Source organism: Chinchilla lanigera, unplaced genomic scaffold (assembly GCF_000276665.1).
Source record: "Chinchilla lanigera isolate Chin_1 unplaced genomic scaffold, ChiLan1.0 scaffold00016, whole genome shotgun sequence".
NCBI classification, from domain to species: Eukaryota; Metazoa; Chordata; class Mammalia; order Rodentia; family Chinchillidae; genus Chinchilla; species Chinchilla lanigera.
The window spans coordinates 15,332,982-15,356,946 of record NW_004955417.1 but is presented as its reverse complement, the minus strand read 5'-3'; the positions used below and the strand labels follow the sequence as shown (position 1 = coordinate 15,356,946).

Below are 23,965 nucleotides of genomic sequence, written 5' to 3'. Positions count from 1 at the left end.
GAGACCCAGTATTCTCAATAACTAAGATCCACTAATAAAAGAGTTTTCTTGGGATGCTAGAGTCTCCTTCTAGAGGTAGTTTGTAGGTTCTTTCTGTACTTAGCAAAGAATTGGTCAAGACAAGCCCAAAAGGTATCAAGGTTTTACATTTATTAAAGGTAGGAAAAGAAATCTGCTCTGCAGAATGAGTTTGGTCCAAATAAAAGCAGGAGAAGAGGTCCACTCTACAGTGTAAGACGGGACTACTATGAAAGGACACAGTAGCGGAGAGCTTGAGACTGCTTTTTGTATCCCCCATTCCTCATGCTGACATCAGGTCTGGGCCATCCTGTGGAGAACTGGAGATAGCACTGTCTGGTTATTTCCACATGCAGGGTTTAGGAACTATTCTGTTCATGTGTCTTTGGACTTTGTAACTAAGAGATCATACCCACTTCCCCAGCCAGTTTGCTATGCCCTAATCTCTTGCCTCAACAGAATTGTTTATATGATTTTGGTCTTTATATTTGAGTTCTTTTAACTATCTTGAAGAGGGTTTTTTTTTTTTTTTGGCAATTTGGATAAAGACTTTAATTTTTTATTTTATTCTTTTTAAGCCTTTTATTTCATTTTTAGGTCAGATAGATGCAAAAACATTCAAAAAGACAAGATTTTTAGTTGAATAGTTCATTAGTTAAATGTTTGGTACATTGGTTTTGGGTGACTTGAGTAGTTTTCCAACCTTGTAGAATTTCTCAAGGACTTATAGTATATTAATCTTTACATATAGTTTTGTATCTTTCTTTAATGCATTGAATGTATTGTTAATGAAGACACAAAAGTCCTTTATAGTTGTCTGTGTATCACATATGTGGAGTCTTGCTAACTAGACCATCCAAATGCCCTTCAGATCTCTCTGATAAGCAATAAAGTAGTCAACAAAGTGCTACTGTTTAAGTGCTAGCTATTTTCAGAGTTTTTATTCTTTCTTTGCCTACGGACCATGCTTGCTGAGGAAAAACGTGTTTTTTACTGAGTAGGAGGGAGCCATTGTATGTCTTCTTCACCAGTCATGATAGCCCACTAACTTTGTGGCACATGTCAGCAATATTGCTCAAACACACACACTATCATAAACACCAGCTTATCAGATTCTGGCAACACTATTATGCAGCCATTTGATTTCTTCACTAGAGTTAGTAATGGTCCGTGTATTGACCATGATGATACTGTCAAAGCAAAACTATTACTGCAGCAGATGTTCCATGTAAGTGCAGACACATTTACCTCACTGAGATATGTATTTTATTTGTTGTTTTATAGTAACAACAGATAGTAAAGATAGTAAAATTTGTTTAGGTACTGGAACTCCAACCAGTATGTCAATAAACAGATGGATAGAAAAAGAAAATGTAGTATTTACACAAAATGGAGTACTACTGTGCCATAAAGAAAGATAAATTTGAGTTATCTGTAGGAAAATGGATGCACCTTGCAACCATAATGTTAAGTGAAACAAATCAGATGCACAAGTTGAAATATTTCATGGTTTCTCTTATGTGGAAAACCCAAATTTTAGGTAAAGGGCAAAATAAAAGATAATGGGAAGTAGAGAGGTAGATCTTTCTCAAATAGGAAGGAGATCAAGGGATAAGTGGGGAGGGGAGGGAAAGGGGATGAAAAAAAAAGAATTAGGATGTGTTCTGTCCATGTACCAACTCCACACAAAGAATATAAACATGTACTGCAAGCATGTACTAAAAAGAAGAATTCTGGAAAAAGTGAATATACGAATCAATAGTGAGTAAATGTTTTAGGATGAGCACAACTTTATAATTCCTCAGTAATTTTATACTACACTCATCACTTCAAAGTAAAATCTGAACTCCTTATTATTATTTGAGATTGTTCCCAGTCACAGCTTTCTTTCCTCCATCCCTCAGTTGGTATCCTCTGAGTAATACTACTACACTTGTTGGTTTTCTTCTTCGCTCCTACCCTCGGCCTAGCTGGTCATGCTGTAGATGAGAGAGTGCAGGAATGTTCCCATGGGAGCCTGTACGGGGCACCTTCAACACTCTACTGCATGTTAACCTTGGTATTTCCAGAAGAGTACCTGGGGATATTAAGATTTAACCAGAAATTTAAAATTCGAAGAACTAGGGACATGGTGACCTTGGTGGCCTATATTTGCTTGATGATTCTTCCTCTATATTTTATTCCCTCTTAAATTTTTTTTACTTTTATTTGTACATTTGCAGTACACAATAACATTCACTGTAAAAAATTACATGCACATAACACAGTTCAATTCTTCACTCTTCTTTCCACCCCTCTTCTATTTTTCTAGCATGCCACTATAATTATTTTAGTCCATTTTATGTCAATAAAAATACTAATACTGACTAAAGGAATTTTTCATTCCTCTTCTTTCAATTAATTACTTAACTTTCCTAAATTCAATTTGTTAAACTGTAAAATGGAGATAATAATTGACACAGAGTTGTTGGGAGAATTAGAGTACCAGAGGCAAGATGGTTTCAGACTTATGACTCAGGGTTATTTTTCTTTTTCATGCAAGTAGAACATAGGGACACAGCTTTTAACGATAGGCAGAGCTATTACTATTCTCATGATGAGGCCTCAGTTGTCCTGAAATGTATTTTTCTTTAACATTCTTTTTTTTAAAAAAATTTTCTCCCAATAGTGTCTCAATCGTGAACAAGGGATTAAGTGGATCAAAAAAGAAAGACTTCCAGCATTTCTGGAGAGTGATTGCTATTTTGAATACAGGTATTGGAGTTCCATCAGTATACATTTTTAAATGCTCATTTTTCACCTGTCATCATTTTTCTGTGATTTCTTAGTAAAATGGTATAGCTTTCAACCCACTGGAGTTTGGGTCCTACTTGCTGTATGATAAAGAGTGATAAAGCATTGTCAAAAAAAAAAATCACTTAACTTCTTCAAAAAGATTTCACAGAAATAATACCTAATAAATGTACTTCTGTTGTACCTCTTTCATTGTTATACTTTTTAAACAACTATCTATTGGTTATAATGGTATTTGTGTACAGAGTTCAGGATGAATGTTAATACTTGTAAAGATTATCAGTATAAAGCCAAGTTTTTCCTTTATGTTCCCTTTTAAAGTGTCAAGTACCCAAACATTTTGAAACTATAGTAAAATTTGACCTTTGCTTATAACAACTATTTTAAAATAAGAATAGATTAAAATAAAAACTATTAATTACAGAATTGTTCTATGAGTGAACAGTTCTAATGAATAAATCATTGATTTCTGCAAAATCTAAGAGTCCTAAGAGTAGGAGGAGAGATTGTCTTAATAAATACTCAAAATTTTAGGCTTTTTTCCTGAATTCTACTATATTTGAAACTTAGTCAAATTTTGTGATTTCTACAATGTAGGTTGGCCAAATTGGTCTCCCAAGTAAGATGGAGCAAGTCAGGTGTGAGTTTCACAATTGGTACAAAGTTTTGTCCATGGGTCCTGAGGAAACCACCCAGTCCACCACCTCCCACTGTTGAAGAAGACAATCTTATAGTTATGAAAAAGTTCTACATTTCTCTTGGAGAGGTAAAAATACGAGTATAATTTTGTGAAACTTTTTATTTCAGAGATATTTCACTTATAACACTAGCACAAAGAAAATGATCCAAAGTACTTCGAAAGCATGTTTAGCAGTAACTCTTTTGGATTTATGCTGACTCATTTGCCTTGCATGCTAACCTTAAATGCAATTAGAAATATTATGTCATGTGTCTGAAGTAAAAAAAGCAAGATTGAAGAACATGCTCAGTATCACCTAGGAAGCAAGAGCAACTTGCGTTATATCCATAGTCTAGTTATTTATTTCAAAGTTGTTATTATATGAATTCAATTAGTTTTGTACAAAAGATGATAAACTGTGCCTTCTCCTCCTGTCTAGATAATTTCTTGTAGTAAAATGCATTACTGTTTAACTGCTGCCAGAGAAATTTACCCTCCATGACTGTGGAAATGTGGGGCTATATGAGTACATTCAAAGAGATAAAGCCTAGAATTGAATGTCCTTTTGGATCATCAAGGCTTGGTGAACAGTGTTGTTTGATTTTTGGTCTCTATCAGATCTTTTTTCTGATAACACACTTCAGATACACAACTCCATGCAAAATTAGGGATGGTAAATGTGTGACCCTTGTGCTGCTACTCTCTGACTCTGTCCGTGGCAGCCACTGCTAACCAACTGTGGCTATTTTTCTACTGAGCTAGGACTCGGCTTCAAATTCTTTTAGGCATTGCCAACTCATCAGTGATATCATACAAGAAGCAACCTCTTGATCTGTGCTGGAATGGGTACCTGTAGTTACTAGAACTTTTCTTCATGTGTACTTGTACCAGTCAGTGTTTACTAGAGAAGCACAGTACAACACAAGTTATACAAAAACATAAGAATTTCCAAGATTGGCTTACAGTGGCCGAACAGAGTCAGATGAGGAAGTGTGTAGCGGGTCTGTCTGTACACTGGAGACCAAAGGATTCAGTTGAAGGTCTGGAGCTCACTGCAGTGTCTCATGGGAGTCCATATCAGGAGGCTGGTGAGTCTGTGCTGGAAGCCAGGAGATGATGTCCAAGGTGAAGGTGAAGACTGGAGCTCCTCTGAAGAAACAGAAGCGGATCTGTCCTTCCTTTCCCCGTTATACCATCCAGGAGACAAGCTGTGCTAGGGTGGGCCTTCCACACCCTAGGGCTGGAATTACTGAGCTGATTTAGCTTATTTTCTCTTACTCAAGTTGATACAATCAACCATCATATGTATTCCTCGTAAATATTGTAGTTTGGTATTTCTATCAGCAATATTTGCCAAAATTTAGTTATATGATTAATTATTTTTGCTGAAAAATGATTAGTGATATACTAAAGACAAATTTTTCTTCTCTTTTATATTTTTTCTCTTTACATATTTTAGAAATTCAGGAATGTCATAAACTATGTACTGACAATTGAGGCCAATAAACGTAATGTGAGCTGGGTGTGGTGGTGCACACCTGTAATCACAGCACTCAGAAGGCTGAGGCAGGAGAATCGTTGCAAACCTGGGCTATGAAGTGAGCTCAAGGCCAGCCTGAGCTGCAAGGGGCTAGGGTTTTAGCTCTGTGGCACAGCACCTGCCTGGCAAATGTAAGGTCGTGAGTTCGATTCTTGTACTGGAAGAAAAACAAAACAAAAAAAAAACCGAATGAAACAAAAAAAAACAGCCTGAACTGCATAGTGAGACCCTGTCTCAAAAAGACAAAAACAAGACAAAACAAAAAAAAAGATATACAAAGTGAAGATCTATCCAGGATAATAAGCTCTGACTCCTTATATGTGAATTTAAACAAATATAAGGAATAAAAATCGAAGCTAGTTTACTTTTCCTGAGATGAAAAAATTAATTTCTGTTCACTTAATATTTTATATGTTATCATCATTTTTCATAGCCTTTGTACTTTCTTTGGGCCCTTGAACTAATTAAACTACAGCTATAGATTTTAAGTCTTCAGTTACACCATCTAAATTGGCTCATTTCTTAAACATAGATTGGAATAATTCACTGGTGAGTGACTGATGACTTCGGTCTCTCCTGTTCTTTACTCCATCATCCTTTTTGATCACTTGACGCTTGTATATTGGTCTAACTCAATTCCTTGAGCATTCCTTTATTTTGGTCTTTGTGCTTAGGATACTGCTTGGAATAGAGTAGTAGCTCAGTAGGTAAAGGAAGGTGGGAACAAAAGTGAATTAGAGCCCTCCAAAAGCTCCTGTGCACACAGGGAAACTTATTTGTAAAAGGGACAGTGGCTACACAGAAGACATCTCTCATTTCTTTCTTTTGCTGTGGTCTTATTGTGTGCCTGCATGCCTGCTAATTCTCTTTAGCCGATAGGGAATTATATCTTTAATTTCAGCCTTGCTTCTTCTTCGAGTGTTAAGCTAAGTGCCAATCAGCTGACAGTTGGAGAAAAGAAATGAAAATGCTGGACACTCCCTTTTCTGTTCCAGTTAAACAATTTGGATTCTCTGGGGGAAAATACAGGGCATTACTGAGAGAGGAAGGCAGAGTAATTTTCCCAGGATAGGTGGGTTAGGAGATCCTTAGGGCTGGAATTCCAGAAGCAAAGGATCAGGTTGGGAATTGCGTTAAGCTGACTCAGGAGTACACAAAACAAAGGAAAAATCAAGGGCTGCATCTGTGAGCAGGTGAAGTCAGGAATTAGTTTGTAGGAAGCATCCAATTTAAGCAAAGTTGTGAAAGCTGAATCTAAGGCAAAGGGGCAGCCAAGGTTGGAGAGATTTACAGAATTCTGAGAGTAGAGTCTGTCATTCTGGGGTAGGAGATGAAAATGGAAGAAGAAAAAAACCCCACTGAGCCAGGTCAGACGGAACTGAGGTCATGAATTGAAAATTTGTAAATAGGAGCAGCTAGCAAAAGATATGTCAAAGAAATATGAATCTGTAGTGAATCCAGGAATAGGGTTTCATGCTCTGCTTTGGCCAGCAATAGCCTGAGAGTAAGAGTGGAGAAGAATCTGGGCTCGATTTTTTCCTTTGGTTATCTGATATGGAAAATCGGGATTGAAATGTTCTTCCCATTATTTTCTTAGATAATGAATTCTAATATGGTTTTGTTTTTCCAGACAATAAGTTTTCCTTTATGTATTATACTGTACTAATTAAATATTATTATAATAATTCCTTCAGGTTTGTGATTGGAGGAACGCTGTTAATCTTATATTAAACTAATGTATCCCTTTCTTCCTAGGCCTCCTACACGCAAACAAAAGATTGGTTTTCACTAGCAAAACAAAATCAGCAAATGATATCCACCTTTTCATTACCCTGTTGTATACCCCACAATAAAGTTGAGTCACCAGTTATTACATCTGTTTCTGGTAAGCAGAAAAGAAGAGTGACTTCTTTAAATCTGTGTTTGCTCTAATCTTACAGGACAGCATTTAGTGGATTGGGGAGGAAAAAATATACACACAGCCCCTGTCTATTTCCTTCTGGTTTTTTTTTTTTGAGAGATAAATTGGTTCTGTGAAAGGGAAATGAGTTTAGAACCCAGCTCTGATACCTAGGAGTACTAGGCCCTTCTCACTGAGCTTCATCCCAGTCTTTTAATTTTTTTTGTTTTTTGAGTCAAGGTCTCACTAAATTGCCCAGGCTGGGCTCACACTTGTGATCCTCCTGCCTCACCCTCCCAGAATGCTGGGACTGTAGGCATGCACCACTATGTCCAGCTAGGGCGATTTGCTTTCCTCATCTATAAGATCAGATTAATGATACACACTAAATATGTAGAAAATCGTTGGCCTAGTGGCCGGGTTACTAATGTGCAGTCAATAAATGTTTGTCTTACCTATTTCCTAGTTTATAAATTCTTACTATTAAGACTGTTCATTAAGCAATAAAGTGGGTGCAGTATTTGTTCTTCCTGAAAGTAGTCATTGATGAAAACTGAGTTTCCCTTCTGTTTTGAAATTCAGGTTATTTTTCAGGTGGAAAAGTAGATATATTGCTAGTGTGCGGAGCTTTCGTGGGTGACATTAACTTCTCATAAAAAGTAGAAGGAACCTGCCAGAAAGAAGAGTCATCATGATATTGTTAGAGAAAAAAATATAAATGTGATTCAGGAGAAGAATCTTAGAATTTACTAAGAGTTCTTAACTTTAATCCCTCTGATAAGTATATTCATCCAGTGAGGAAGATAAATCTGGATTCTCTATAACTGAACCTAAGTCTAGGTAAAAAAGGAACATAATCTCCCTAGTGGAAGAGAGCTGTATTTATAGATTTCCTTTTTTTTTTGGTTTTTCTCTGGTACCGGGAACTGAACTCACGACCGTGCTCTTGCCAGGCAGGCGCTTTGCCGCTGAGCTAAATCCCCAGCCCCCTAGATTTCTTACTGCCCCCCGAAAACACTGAAGTAGAAAATTGAAGAGTAAAAGATGGAAAGAGGAAGAGAAATGATAGCTGGAGGGCAGTGAACAGAAATGTCTGTGCTGGTCTCTACCATGCCCTTCCTTCAATTCTGTGAGATCTAGAATTGCCCAGTGTCCCTTCACAGCTTTACAACATCTAATCATCACTCAGTATTGGGGAGTTAGTATATATATTTTCAATAAATTTATAACAAAATCTTTCCAGTGCATTGAGATTTGAAATCAGGTAAGAAAATGATCGTGGGGAATAGGACACAGACAGAATATCTGTGGCATTTTCCACAGCATTTCCTGAGGTAGACTTACTGTGTGAAATACAGTGCTGGTGTCTGATATTTCCCCAATTTTTAAAAGAGAGAAAATAGGGCAAAATACCCTGTCTTTGGAAAAGGTGAAAATAATCCACCAGTAACCTTCACAAATACTTTATGCTAATTTGTAGCTTTAATCAGAGACTGTATGACAGACAGTATTTAATCTTTCTTATAAAAGCAAATTTTTAAAAACTGTTGACTCCAGTCCTAGCCTATTTGTCTATGGTCTCATCATATATTGGCTAATTTTCTTTTTATCATACAAAGTGAATCACTTCTTGGCCTTTTGGCTAAGATCAAGTGTATCATACAAAGTGAGATATTAAAGCATATATAATTGTCTACTATACATATTTTTATTAGTAGATTTGACCCTTGTATTTTGTCATTCTATGTGAGTCTAAAATGTTACATTTTAAAAGAATATGATGTCTTTTTTAATATCCTCTGTGTTAGAGATGTCAAATATTTAGTCCTTCTGCCACATCCAGGAAAGATAAGATTATCCCTGTTGGCAGGTTTTTCCTTACTGGTTCCAAATGTGGCTTCAGAATCCTTCTACTGGTCCTTTCAGCCACTCCTTGCCGTAAACCAGTTTGTCATGCCAGCTCTATAGCATCTGTTAATAATAAAAATCTTTGAATTCATATCTAACCTAATACCCTTTTATAATTTAATGCAGAGAGTTTTATCTTTGATGATGGAGTTCACCCCAGGACAAAAAGGAGCTCGTCTAAAATCACTAAGTTAATTTCTGAATTGGAAGAAGATGAAGAAGAAGGGTCTATATCTGTAAAAGACACTCCTTCACGAGCACTTCTGAGAATATACCTTGAACAGCAACGTGATGTGCTTGACAGAAACCTGACACTGCATTTTCCAACATATGAAGAATTTTTAAATTCCTATGTATTCTTTATTCTGAAAGCAGCCCTTCAGGAAATTATTGGAGAGCCACTTACAGAAAGCCCAGACTACATAAACTTCAGCAATGTAGGACAAGTAGTGGTTGATGATCCTTTTGAATCTCTCCTTGAACCAGTTCAAACCATAATGGGAAAGTCAGACGAGGCCTTAGAAAAAAACAGTTTAAATTTAAAGAGAGATGGCTTTGGACCTGAGAGTAGAGCTGACTGGAATATTTCTCACAGAACTTACAATATTAGCAATAGGAAGGAGTTTGAAAATTTTAAGAGTTTTATGAGGGGCACTTTAGGAGAGAGATATTGGTGGCTGTGGATGGATATTGAGAGGTTAAAAGTTCTTAAAGACCCTGGAAGACATCAAAGGTATTCCTACTTTTATTTTAAATAATTTTTAAAGGCCAGGCATGATGGCACACGCCTGTAATCCCAGCACTCTGGAGGCTAAGGCAGGAGGATCATTGCAAGTTTGAGACCAGCCTGGGCTACAAAGTGAGCTCAAGGGCAGCCTGAACTGCATAGCGAGACCCCGTCTCAAAAAAGACCAAAAAATAGTTTTAAAAATAAATTATAGAGTATTTGTTTGAGTTTTAATCACAGGCAGAAAATCTGCAATAAATATAAAAATGTAATTTATATTTTTGGAGGTATGATTAATGATAACATTTATCTTGTTATAATATTAAATTTTTATTTCACAAGTTTTCTGATTTCTTAGCTTTCAGGTACTAATAACAGTAATTATTTGGGTTTGCAAACCCATAGGTTTCTTCCCATAGGTTCTAGAACTTCTCTTAAATTACTTAAATTTTTATAATATCCCAGTGATACAGAATTTTTAGCAAAAAAATTATCATTTATATGACTACACATAAGATAGGACCTGTATTCTTAACAGCCTGATTGGTTAACAGATTCCATCTTTGGTAGGATTCCACATAGCTGGATATCTGAATGAGTCTGTCTGCCAAAGAGCCTCCCAGAAGTCTAATAGGGCTCAGGTCTTCATCTGATCAGCTCCATATATTTAAGTTTACTGTAAGTCTAAGATTCTTAAGAGGAGACTTCATTAGGAAAGTCTTAATCTCATCTGTACTTGTAATACAGTATTGCAGATTGCAATTCATATTAGTGGTTTGACTGAGTATATAGTAGTGACTGGGTTATTCCAGTTATTTTATGGCATCCAAATCACAGAGCTTGTCAAGTATATACTTGGTGACAGGAATAGTTGTTATTTTAATGGCATTCAGGTCACAGAGCTTATAGTTATAAGAGCAGCGGTCACCAAATGGTGGTTGTGAAGTATGACCTGATTGATCGTGGGTGAAAGGTCACTACCACTTTTAAAGACATATCAGGAAAGTTGTATGCAAGTAACCTACATAGGTTTTTCAGGACCTAACCCTACAGATCATATTTTAGGCAACATTAACAGGAGCTAGTCAGGTGTGGGCACACACCTGTAATCCCAGCACTCAGGAGGCTGAGGCAGGAGGATAGCTGTGAGTTTGAGGCCAGCCTCAGCTACATAATGAGCTTAAGGCCAGCCTAAAGCACATAGCAAGGCCTTGTCTCAAAAAACAAAAATGAAAAAACAAACAAAAGAAATATATATAGAGATAGATAGATAGATGATAGATAGATAGATAGATAGATAGATACACAGAGTCAACCAAAAACCTTTATACATTCTTCAGCAGTTCACCATACTAATAAATGTCTGGAAGCTAATGGCCACTTTGAGCACCTCTTACAATTATAGAAGCCAAAGGTAATTTGTATTAATCTCATGATCTCTACATAAATTTACTATTAAAATGTTTATACTTTTTCTTTTCTTGATGTATGCATTTTTGGTGGCCTCTGTATATATTATTAATATATATTAAAAGGCACTGAGGGCATCAGAAAAATGCTATAGTGAATTGCCACATACTTAATGGCCTAAAGCAACCAAGTTTATTCTTTTACATTTCTGGGGGTCAGAGGCTCTGGGAGGAGACCTCTTTTTCTTTTTGCAGTCTATGAAGGCCACCTACATTCCTTAGCTTATGGCCTTTTCTTCCTTCTTCAAAGCCAGCAGCATAATATCTTGTCTTTTCTCTGACATTCACATCTATGACTCTTACTCTCTTGCCTCCCTCTTGGAAGGATTCTTGTGATTACATTGAGACCACTCAGATAACTCAGGATAATCTCCTTAACATCTTTACTTAATCCCAGCCATAGAATCTCTATTGCTTTGCAAGGTAATAAATTTACAGATTTTGGAGATAAGGATATAGACAGCTTTGCGAGACCATTCAGCTTATTATAAACACCTTTTCCATAACTGTGGAAATATTTTCATCTCCTTACAAATGTTCAATACTCAGTGTTGGTTTGAGATAGTTCATTACTTGTCTGAAACACTTGCTTTTGGGAAGTAAAATATTGTATCAATCTGTGAATATGTAGGGATGTGTTTTATTTCAGACATCTTGAGAAGATGAAAAAATGCTATCTAGTGAGCAGTGGCGAGTGCTACCTTTCTGCAGAAATCTTATCAAAACTTAATTTGTTAGATGGATCTCAATGGACTGAAGAACATTTAAAAACTATTCAATCTGAGGTCATAAAACCTTTGCTTCTATATTGGTAAGAACAATAATATGAACCAAAGTTATTTACTTTCACTTTTCTTAGACTAGTTATAAGTACTACCTTTTGTTGTATGGGTATATAATTTGTTGAAATTTAAAATGACAAGATTATTATATCTTTAGCCTTCCTTAAAGTCCTGATCTTATAGATAATTGGGGTTTTGGGGATGACTTTAAATATAGATTGGATGGTACTTAAGTTCCCCTTTAACTGTGAACATATTCTTCCACCTTTTTATGATTAATGTCCCACACAATGTGTACATGTGTACCTGTGTGTATATGTAGCTAGAGATACAGACTTATCATCTCAGTGGACATTTTTTTGTCTCTCTTTTTTTGAGACAGTCTCACTGTGTAATTCAGGCTGGCCTTGAGCTCACTTTGTAGCCCTGGCTGGCCTTGAACTCTCAGCAATCCTCCTGCCTCAGCTTCCTGAGTACTGGAATTATAGGCATGCATCACCACACCCAGCTTCAGTGGACATTTTTTGAGCACTTACATTAGGCCAAATACTGTGCTAAGAATAAAAGGTTAAACTGGTCAAGTCTACAGATCATAGTCCAGAGAGAACACCAGGTGAAAATAGTATAATGTAGTGTGGCGAATGTTACAAGTACAGAGAAGAGGTCTTATTTCACAGGGGACTTGAAGAAAGGAAAGGAAGATGGACACAGTGGAGAAAATATGTGCTATTCGAGGGTCACAGAGTTGTCTGTAATGACTGTGTTGGATCTCACTTCATCACTTCTATACTTTAAATTCCACTGATTGCCGCAAAACTTTGAGCGTAAGGTTTGGATCTTTTAAATTAGCAAATAAAATCATCGTGATTTGTTCCTTGTCCATTTCTCTGGCATCATCTCCTCTCTAGGTATTCCAGATTACATGTACATTTCATAGTTTTCTATATATAGTGTGCTGTTGTAATCTTTCTTTTAAGATTCTATTCTATAAAACATACATATTCTATAAAATATATAGTATAATAAGTAGAATTATGCTATAGTGGGTACCTGTGTACATACCACCTGATTCAATAAAATATTACCAAGATAGAAGTATCTTTCCTTTTTTTTTGTCTTTTTGAGACACGGTTTCACTATGCAGTTCAGGCTGTCCTTGGACTCATTTTATAACCCAGGCTGGCCTCAAACTCTCAGTGAGACTCCTGCTTCAACCTCCCAAGTGCTGAGATTACAGGCATGCACCACCATGCCTGGCCAGAAGTAACTTTCTTTTTTAATTAAAAATTGTGTTTTAAAGTAATTGTAGATTCATATGCAGTTGTAAAAAAATAGTACTAAGCAATACTGTGTATCATTCATTCATTTTCCCCAGGTGGTAGCATCTTACATAATTGTAGTACACTATCACAGTGAGGAAATTGACATTGATAAAATTTACTCACCTTTCCCACATTTTACCAATTTAATATGCACTCATTTTTGTGTGTATCTATATTTACCTCCATGTCATTTTATCATTATATCATGGTTCACGCATATGCCACCATAGTCAGGTTATAGAACAATTATGTTACCGCAGGCTTGCTTTAACCCGCCTATTTATAACCCACACTTTCCTTTCTCCCTTCCCTCCTTGGCCCCTGGAAACCAGTAATAAAAAATCAGATAATATGTAATCTTTTGGCATTAGCTTTCAAATTCAGCATAACTCCCTAGAGATCTGTCCAAGTTGTGTGTATCAACAGTTTGTTCATTTTTATTCCTGATAGTATTATATTGTACAGAGGTACTGTATATCCACTTACCTATTGAAGGACATTAGAGTTGTTTCCAATATTTGGTTATTACATTGGATGCACATGCACATGTGCACATACACACACTGGAAGCAGACCCTTAGTGTTTATGTGGCAAATATCTTCTACTCTCTGCAATTTGAGAATTAAGATGTGTACAACCAGTATATGGAAGAACTTCTATAATGGTACCATTAAAAACAATACTAGTTTAGGGGACACTGTGAAATGGCCTATAATAATAGATGAATTTACATACTGGCTAATCAAATATCAATGCTATATGTGTGAAATAAGAGTGTAAAACTAAAATGGTAAGAACAGTAGGTATTTAGGGAGTTATATGAATATATTTAAATAATGTGAATCAGAAAATTGAGGCATCTAGATTTCCTGGTCTTCACATATGTGATTTATTCGGTGAGTCTTGTAGATATGCCCACTTCTGGTGATATAAAATAAGAAATAATTTTGTAAATTTCTAAGTCTGCAAGTAAAAGTTCAGAAATGTAGGATAGAACAACCACTCAGACTATACAGAATATTTTCTGATCCTAAATTAACTATGGACTTTGAATTGTTTTCCTGCTCCAACCTATGTTCACATTTAGAAGATACCTACCTTCTTCCTTCTGGTAGAAGCAGTTTTCTACCAGACATTGTACTATGGAAGAGAAATTAGTCCTTGGGCTGTGGAATCCAGAGGGAAGGCCTGGTCCAAGAACCAATTAGCTGGAAGGCCTTGACAGCTGGTGTTAACCTTTTATACAGTAATCTGAAGAATAACCCACAGATTGAGTGCCAGGATATCCATCCAATTAAGTATGGCCTTGATATTGTGCCAGACATTCTTTCTCCTAGGTCTCTGGCAGAGGAGTTCACTTTTCACTTATATAAATTATTATAAAATTAATTGCTCCCTTCACATTTGAGAATTGAAATACATAATAGGAATTGTAACCTACTTTAGTAGTATACTTGGGCTTTATAAAACATAAAATGTTTATATATTTTAAAATATTAATTTCATTCTAAAAATTCATATTTGGTACATAGATAAATGCTGAATTGTTTTAAAATGATCAGAGAACATTTTGTTTATTTTAGTAGAAGTTAAACCACTTTAAAAATTTCATCTATGTATCCATCTGTCTATATAAAATGTTTTATGTTTCTTTTTCTTACCAAGAAGAAAATAATTTGAACATGATTTTATGATTTTTTTCCTAATATATATTGCTTTTATGTCTGAGTAAAAGGCACTGTAGGCAGTGACATATAGAAATATATTTCTAAAGTCTAGGAAGCAGAAAAAGAAATAGAAATGATTAGAAAAGGGGTATAGCAAGATTGATAATTGTGAGCACAACTGTAATATATTTTGTAGGCTTTTCATTTTGGAGACTTAATTGCTTTTTAACCTTAACATCTTTAACCATAAGTTTGTTTTTCTAATAAACAGGGCACCAAGATTTTGCATTACTCATTTATCCTCAACAAAAAGTGCTAGTGCTAAACTGAAATTCTGGCATCTGCGTCAGGAGAAACCAAGGAAGGATATTGACCCTTTTCCACAAATGGCAACTCTCTTGCCATTAAGACCTAAATCTTGCAACCCACAGATATCTGAGATCCAGGTAGGATATACAACTGATGCTTTGATCTCTATTAAGTGTACAGTTCAGTGTCCATGCTTGAGTGTTTGTTCACTAGAACTTAGTTTCATCAAGAGCTTTATTGTCATTAATGTACGTGCTGGCCCAATTAGGAAATAAGAAAACTAACAGTTCTCCACAAAGCAGTCAAAATAATGGTTTTAAAATACATGAAAGTGTGACTCGTCTGCTCAGAATTCTCCACTGGCTGCTTCTTTCACTCAGAATAAAATACAAAATCTCTAGCAAGCTATATAGGCCTCTTGTCATCCTCTTGACCTCGTTTCCTACCACTCTAATCTATTCCAGCCAGTTACACTGGTCTCTTTTCTTCTCTTTGAACACACCAAGCAAAAACCCCAGGGCTTTGTACCTGCTTTGTCACTCTTCCCCCAGAGATGCACATGGCCCTCTCACTTCCTTTAGCTGCCTGTCTGAGTATCAAGGAGAGCCAGAATGCTTGTGTGGAATGGCACACACACTCCTATCTCTGTCTGCTCCCTTTGTCCTGCTTACCTGTATTTCTGACCATGTGATTTACCTGTTTATTGTCTTCTACCTCCTACTAGATATAAGGAATTTTTCTCTAAGTGCTATCCTTAGTGCCTAGAATAGTCTCTGGCACATAAAAGTTGCTTAATAAATATAATTTGAACTAATAAGTGAAAAGTAGCAACAACAGAATTAGAAGTAAGATTTTGTCACATGGGAAAGAATAAAAGCACAAAAATGTAAGAGGGGAAAATCCAAAGAAAAGAAAAGTTAATTAACTTTATAAAAAAATCAGCAACCCTATATATTTTGCGTAAGGATGCAATAACTATAGGTAAGACCTTTATTTCAGTAGTAAAGACCTTAACTAATCTTAGTTGCCTTTAAAGATATGGTAGAATGTTAACTGCTTCTAGCCGTAATTATGCACAACATTTTCAAAGGATTCATCTGCATTCAGACCATCTTATTTTAAAAGGTAAGGAGATGTGCAATACAGTTATTTTAATTTTACTTTACACACACTGGTTTAGAGCTGGAAACATACTAGTTTTTCTGTCAGTGGTTTCTAAATTCTTGATATACACTGAAATCATTAGAACTTGTACAATATTCCAATGTGTGGGTCCCACCTGCTGCCTTAATTAATCTGGAATCATTCAGGATCACTCTTACAATTGGGGAGGTAACTTTCAACCTATGATCTCAACCCTGCCTGAACATCAGAGTCATGTTTCAGAACCTGCACTTTAATGAGATTCCCGGGTGATTATCATGGGAAGCCCTGCTACTAGCTGGTGGGGCCTCAAGCTTTAGCATACTTAGCTGTCACCCAAAGAACTTGTTCATACAGATTCCTGGGCTCTGCCAGAGAGCAGGCTTCAGTGGGTCCTCGTGAGGGGCAAGAGTTTGCATTCCAGCCAGCCCCTCACTGGTGATCATCTTGCTGCTACTCTGAGGCCCACACTTTAGTGTCCCTGCAGTATGCCAGTGTTTTCTTATCCATTGTGTTGACTTCTCTCTGACCTCTTTGGCACCTTGTGTTCTTCCTGTATGCCAATCAGTCTAGTCCTCTTGGTTGGTCCATGTGTCTTAGTGACCCAGTCACCAGGTGAACACACGTTTTGGAAGCATAGTGCAAAGACCACGTCATTGGATAACTTGTAAACATTTGTATAAAAAAGTCAAACTGAAATAAGGGGGAAGAGAAAATTAGTGATATGGTTAAGAAAATGAACTTGAATAAATGAATAGTGCCAAACGAATGGAGAAAGGTTAGCATGTGTGAAAAAGTGATATGAACATGGCTTGTTTGTTATCTCCATTTGCCTTCCTGAGAATCATCACCCTGTGTTGTCACTGATGTTTTCTGCTTGGACAGTACATTCAGATCTTATTCTATCTCTCCTTTGCAGAAAACACTCTAAGGAATAGAATTCAATGCCATTGTGCTTTTCCTATTTAAAAAATTAAAACATAAAAAAATGCCCTTTTAGTATATAGTTCAATGGATCAATTTGTAACTACCATCACAGTCATGGTATAGAGCCTATTTTTTTTTTGACCCTAGCCTCTTCAGTGCTATTGTGCTCTTTTGTGCTCTGTGTCCTCCTTTAATTTACTTTCTGGATAGTCTCCTGGCTTCCACCCAAGCTAGAAAGCTTAAAAACTCTAAATTGGGCTTCCTCTGTACTATACATTTGAACAATTTTTTTAAAGAAAAAAATTTTATTGTGACAAAAAACATAAAATTTCCCATCCTGATGATTTTTTTAAGTTAGCACTTCAGTAGTATTAAACACGTCTGTAATCTGATGAAAGATCTCCACAACCTTTTCATTTTGTAAATGTCTCTGTACCATTAAACAGCAGCCTTTTTCCTTTCTCTTCATACACTCTAGAAACCACCATTGTATTTTTTTCTTCCTATAGATTTGACTACTTTTGTAGCAGGTGTGGTGGCACATGCCTGTAATCCCAGCACTCTGGGAGCCTGAGGCAGCAGGCTTGTCACAAGTTCAAGGCTGGGCTGGGCTACATAGTTCAAAGGAAAGCTGAACTACAAAGTGAGACCCTGTCTCAAAAAAACAACATCAAAAAAATTTTTTTTACTATTTTTGTGTGATATACCTCGTACATACAATTCTAAGCTCAGACTCTTGTGGTACCTATAATTTATGGGGTGTTGTTTAATGTCTTACTGTGTCCTGAATTACTAAAACAGATGTGAGCCTGAATACTTAGGAAGTTATAAGTACTACATACGTAATTAATTTTGTTTTAGAATTCCTAAAAATTATTAGTCATTAGGTATGTAAGGTATATATAGATTTTAATGTTTGTTGTGGATAGTAAAACAAAACAAACACAATCCTTGTCTTTGTCAGTATTTGTAACTATCTAATGGAAGTTGACATACAGAAAGGTTTGTTTTTCAACTTACATAAGGAGTAAAACTACTGTCAATTTGGAAACTGGTGAGAGACAAATCAGCACCTTCTATATAACTACTAAGTTATTTTCTCTTAGGCTTTGTGTGACTTTTTTTATTTTAGTGCACTTCTGTTTTTGTATTCTGATTATTTTCCTTTAACTTCATCATCAGTATTTTTCCATGTACATCATTTTCATAGCCACTATTTTAAAGTGTTATATAATACTACATTTGTGCATATCCCATGGTTAGATAATTATTTTCTTTTTCTCTATTTGGACTTTTAGTTTTTTATACTTTTTACTTCATGCATGTACCATCTTATATTCTAGATTTAAATTGCTTAACTTTTACAACATAAAGAACTTTTTAAAATGGGGAGAAATAGCTTTGAGAATTAAATGTCCCAAAATAGAAGGAAATTTGGGTATAGATCTCTTCTTATAGGCCAAGGGTATCTTTGTTTTGTTTCCCTTGTGCAAGAATACCTCCAACCCCACACTCAAAAACCTATTCAGTTATAGAACAAAGGAAAGTTTCCATTGAATTCTTCCTCCAAGAAAGAGTTTGGTTTGATAGTGGTGGGAGTTGGGACATACAACAAGCCTTTCCCTCTTCTTATCTAAACTGTTGAATTTCCCTCTGCTGGTACATAAAACTGAAATATGGGGAAGGAGAGAATTTCTGTTTTAGTGGGAAACATGGTAAGAGGTAGAATGAGGGAAGAAATATTCTAGTGATCAAAACAAATTTCAGGTGTTTGTGCAGAACTGTGCTTGCTTCTCCTTTTTCATTTTATTATCTTCATATTTTTTAGAAAGAGGAATTCAGTTCAGTGCAACATACTAAATCTCTCAAGAAAACACCTAGAGTCAAAACAGCAACTCAAAACCTTTGGAAGACTGAATCTTTGTGTGTAGCTCCCCAGAGGGATGCTGGGGCTGAGAAGGGGTAAGTGTCACCTGGGTGTGGGAAGTGCTCTGTGCAATGGTAAGATATTTGAAGAAGTTGAAAATTAAATAGAAATTAAAAATGATTTTTGTGGGTTCTTGTATTCCAGTGATATGTAGTAAAGGCCTATTCTTATACACACTCAATTAGGAGTAGAATGTCAGATATTAGTGATTTTAAAGATTGGGTATCTCTGTGTGTTTCTCTTGAAGCTATTCTGAATGGAAATGTTTTCTTAATATCATTTTTGGACTGTCAGTTTATGACATACATAAATATAATTAAATTCTGCTTATTTATCTTGCACTGTGGGATATTACTGGACTTTAGTTCTAGTAGTTTTTAGTGGATTCTATGTATCTGGGAATAAAAACAGCTTTGATTCTTTATTTTCAATCAGCATACTTTTTATTTCTTTTTATTATCTGATTCTAGAACCTCCAGCACAGTGTTGAATAGAAATGAAGACAGAGCCAGGCACTGTGGCACATGCATGTAATCCCCAGCACTCAGGTGTCTGAGGCAGGAGGATAGTTACAAGTTCGAGGCCAGCCTGGGCTACATAGTGAATTCAAGGCCAGCGTGAACTATATAGTGAGCTTTTCACCTCTCAGTGTGATGTTAGCTATATGCTTTCCGTGATCTGTGTCATTTTGAGGAGCTTCTTTGATGGCATATTTACTGACTGTGCTCAAAATTTGTCTGCTGATCAATTAATTAGTTCTTGTATCTATAATTTAGGATAAGGCGTATGTCAGAAAGCAGCGGAATTGTTCGTTTAACATCCTTTACTGACATTTCCGAATGTCTGAAACCCCAGCTGGATAGGAGGTACACTTATACAGAAGAACCTAAAGTAAGTGTTTCAAGGACTGAATAACCTTATTCCTCATTTAACTGATCAGTATCCCCGATTTTAAAATCTTTGTTGACTTATATATTTTTTTCTCTACTAAGGAACACATTTTGATTTCCTGGCAAAAGGATTTCTGCTTCTGTGTTTGCCTTTATAGTATCACCATGCCTAATATTGTGTTGATTACTATTTTCAAAAACAACTGTGTTCTGGTTTTGGTATGATAACACCTCAGACACTCAATAAGACCCATTAGTATATTTGCTAAATTTTAAACACCTTGTAAAATAATATTTCATGTAATGTTTTTTAAATCTAGAATTTTCAAAAGGAAGGGTACTTCCAGATTGCAGATACTGTAATAACATGGATTTAATGTATCACTTCTAGATGAAAAGTTCACATTTCCTAAGGATTACATTCTAAGTATAAAATCAGCAGACCCATACAGTCAACATTCAGCTGTAAATTTTTATAATGATTTATTTTATCGTAAGCAAATAGTTCTCCTTTCTTCTAATTAGTAATTTTTACCCTACTAAACCAGTGATTTTCCAGGTTGGAGTACTGACAGTTAAGCATCATAAGGAAATTAAATTTTCACTTCAGAATTTGTTTAGCAGACAGCAAAAGTGAGAGGCAAAATGTAACAAAGAGAGAATCAGAGGCTGACTTAAATTCTAAATTGCTCATACTACAGTTGTTTTAAGGATTACAAAGAAGTCTGAGTTCCACAAAACACATACCTAAGAGTTCATGTGCACAGTAGATACCCTTTCATATTCTGGACTTACTCTTGCACTTGGAGAAACACTCGGCTTTCTGTTTGAAGGGCAGTGTTAGGGTTGCTAGCATTGTTGGCAGAGAAGCCATAAACAACAGAGTTTTATGAGAACTTATACTACCATTTACACTCCACAGGCCATGACCTACGTGGGGTGAGACTGTCCAAAGAGGGACCCCCTAAGGACAGTTAATGAGCAGCACTGAGAGGCCTTGAAGATAGTTCTTTTTATGACTCTCATATCTATAATAGCAGCACCTCAAGGCTAAAACAACTGTAAATATGTAGGAAAGAGGCCACCAACAGAGACTGGAAGACTCTTCAAATAGTATCACTGTGCCTGAAACATGAAAATAATTGAGTTTGGGAAGTCACTTTAACATCAAGTTTGAAATCAGTTCGGTTTATAATAGAATGAATTCTGCTGCTGTAATTGGGCTTCATAAATGAATCTTATATGACCGTTAGATGCAAACATACTGCATTAATTACATATATGGTACAAAAATAAAATAAAATAGACTGTTGGGAAAATGACAGGCCGGCAGAATTTATGAAACCCATTTGTACAATGCTGTAAAAATTATAATTTTTTGGGGGGTAATGGATTTCTGTTTTGTTATATAGGTTAAAACCATGTCAGATGTTGGTGCCTTGGGAGGATTTGACATGGAAAATTTGTTGCAATCTCTGTATGTAGAAAGTAGAGCTGGATTCTTCTTTACTAAATTCTGTGAGGATTCAGGGAACAAGGTAGAAAATAATTATTTAAGGTTTACTTTTATAATTTTGCTCCATTTAAAAATAAATGGTGTTGGGGCTGGAGATTTAGCTCAGTGGCACAGCACCTGCCTGGCAAGTGCAAGGTCATGAATTTGATTCCTGGTACTGGAAGAAAAATTTAAAAAAAAGAAAAAGAAATGGTGTTGAAATAATTCAGTGCTTCAGGCAGTTACATTTGAGGCTAAAACTTCCATCTCTGGTTAGAAAACCAATATACTTGATATTTAGTACAAATTCAAAATATCAATTTTAATTTTCTTTGGTTCACTATTCACTAAAATTACAGAGGAAAGTAAAATACAGATAAAAGTTTGACATGTATTACTAACAACAGTTTATTTTCATATAATTTTATCTCAACGTAATATCTTTGATTTGACAATTCTTTAATTTTTAATAATTCTAAGAATTGCAAAGAATAGAGGAAAATTTATTTCCAGCTTTTAAAAATCGCAGTCTATTTATTTGGCTTAAATGCAAAGTATTTAAGTGCTACAAATATGTTTGGTTCTGCCAGGATATACGTTTGCCCATATATATTGAAATATCTTCAGATTTTGATCTCATGCCAGAAGTATGTGATTACTCTTTAACCATTAAGTAGAACACTTACTATTTTAATTGTCAATTATGTAAACATGCAAAAATATAATGTTCTAGTGACAATGCCAATAAATATTTTGTATATTGTCATTCAGTGATAGAGGATTAAAATCATTTTAAATGGGGCCAGATTTATGTTAACAGCAAGGAGCTGAACAATTATTTATATTTGAAATTAGAGCTTTATAGAGCTTTAATAATTGGGTGGTAGTAATTACATACTTTTCCCATCTGCAGTTGTGGAAGAACAGTGTGTACTTTTGGTTTGACCTACAGGCTTATCATCAGCTTTTCTACCAAGAAACACTTCAGCCTTTTAAAGTATGCAAACAAGCACAAGTAAGTAGTAAATAATATTGGTTCCATGTGAAGCTCTAAGTGCGCAGAGAAATGAAAATTGTGTTTAGTCTCATACAACAGAAAGCTGAGATTGTAGGCAAAAAGGCAGCAATTAACTTATTGCTGTGGGATTACTTTATTTAAGTGTCAGCAGAATATTGTTCTAAAATCTGATTTGTGGGTTTTCAGTTTTATCTATTTTATTTGGTTTGCTCTGGTTTCCCTTTGCTGCCAACTACTTGTTGCTCCAATAAAGAACATCTGATCCTCCTCGCCTCCCCCACTTTATACCTTTCTCGTTTGGCTCTGGGTGACTGAGTGGACTTGTAATGAATCACTGGAGTGACTGGAAGCGGTGGCACTGACCACTGGGTGTCCTGAAGATGTCAGTTGTTGGCTGTATGGGGCTGCTGCTGGCTGGCTCTGTGTGTGCCGGCCTCATTCAAGCGCCTGGGCTTCCGTGCTACACACCACATGAGGCAGACATTCAGAGGGTGGAGGAGAGAATGTTTCAAGACCACCCTGAAGCAAAATAGAGGAGTAAGAACAGAAGATTCCCTGTAAAGGGGAACAGAGAGAGTGGCCTCTTTTGGGGGGTCGGAAGGGAACAGAATTATGATTCTGGCTGACTTATCTTTTTCAGTTTTTTATTCTTAGGTTCTTCTGATCTTTTATTTTTTTTTTCTTCTGATCTTTTATAGAGAGGGTTCTCCAAGCCTAGAAAGCTGCTAATCATTTCTATATCATCTGATCTCTTAAGTGATTCTTATAACCCAGAATGACCCATTCCAATGGATCTCCCCCAAACACTCCTGAAGAAACTAGTTTCATCGCTTTATTTATTATGTTATAATCTTATTCAGGACATCAGACTGTACTGCTGGATGTCTGTTGTTACGTCCACCACCCTGACTCTGGCATGAATAACTGTGCTTTATAAATCAGTGACAGAGCTTTGTACTTTTTACTGTGAGAATAAGGGCTTCAGCTCCCATACAGCCCAGATGTCTCCATGAAATTAATCTCTGATTTACCAGTACCATTTTCTGAGACCACACAGTTGACTGTTCTGCTTGTTAATCCTTTACCTGCAATTCACTGTTTATCCTTCTTCTCCTAACCTATTGGCCCTGTCTGCTATAGTACCATCCATTATTTTTATTATGTTTTTCCTACTACAAAGACTACTCCTCCAAAAATCTTCAGCTGCTTAATGAAATGGAATTTTTTTATTATTGTTGTTAATAATTACCAGATTTCCATGCACTTGTGAAAAAAAGGATTCTATTTGAGCTTGGTAGACTTATTAATTCTTAATAATGGTATTATTAAACTAGCTGTAAATGGTTATAAAACAGGACACAGTTTTAGGTTATTTTGAGATGGATTATTCTATTTGGAGATTATCAAGACTTATTAACTTTTCCCCTAGATTCTGTTTTGGGGAGTCAAA

The 23,965-nt window shown here is 35.9% G+C and overlaps 1 protein-coding gene across 1 annotated transcript in view; it reads left to right on the top strand.

Moving 5' to 3' along the window:
• The window catches only part of Rgs22 (regulator of G-protein signaling 22), a gene marked incomplete in the record, with an annotated part of 97,617 nt that overhangs the window by 25,038 nt on the left and 48,614 nt on the right, over window positions 1-23,965 (top strand). Inside the window, 10 exon segments of the mRNA XM_013512826.1 lie at window positions 2,687-2,772; window positions 3,409-3,577; window positions 6,786-6,915; window positions 8,965-9,571; window positions 11,684-11,845; window positions 15,078-15,252; window positions 19,014-19,147; window positions 19,889-20,003; window positions 21,415-21,540; window positions 22,411-22,512. Coding sequence (XP_013368280.1) covers window positions 2,687-2,772; window positions 3,409-3,577; window positions 6,786-6,915; window positions 8,965-9,571; window positions 11,684-11,845; window positions 15,078-15,252; window positions 19,014-19,147; window positions 19,889-20,003; window positions 21,415-21,540; window positions 22,411-22,512 — 1,806 coding nt within the window.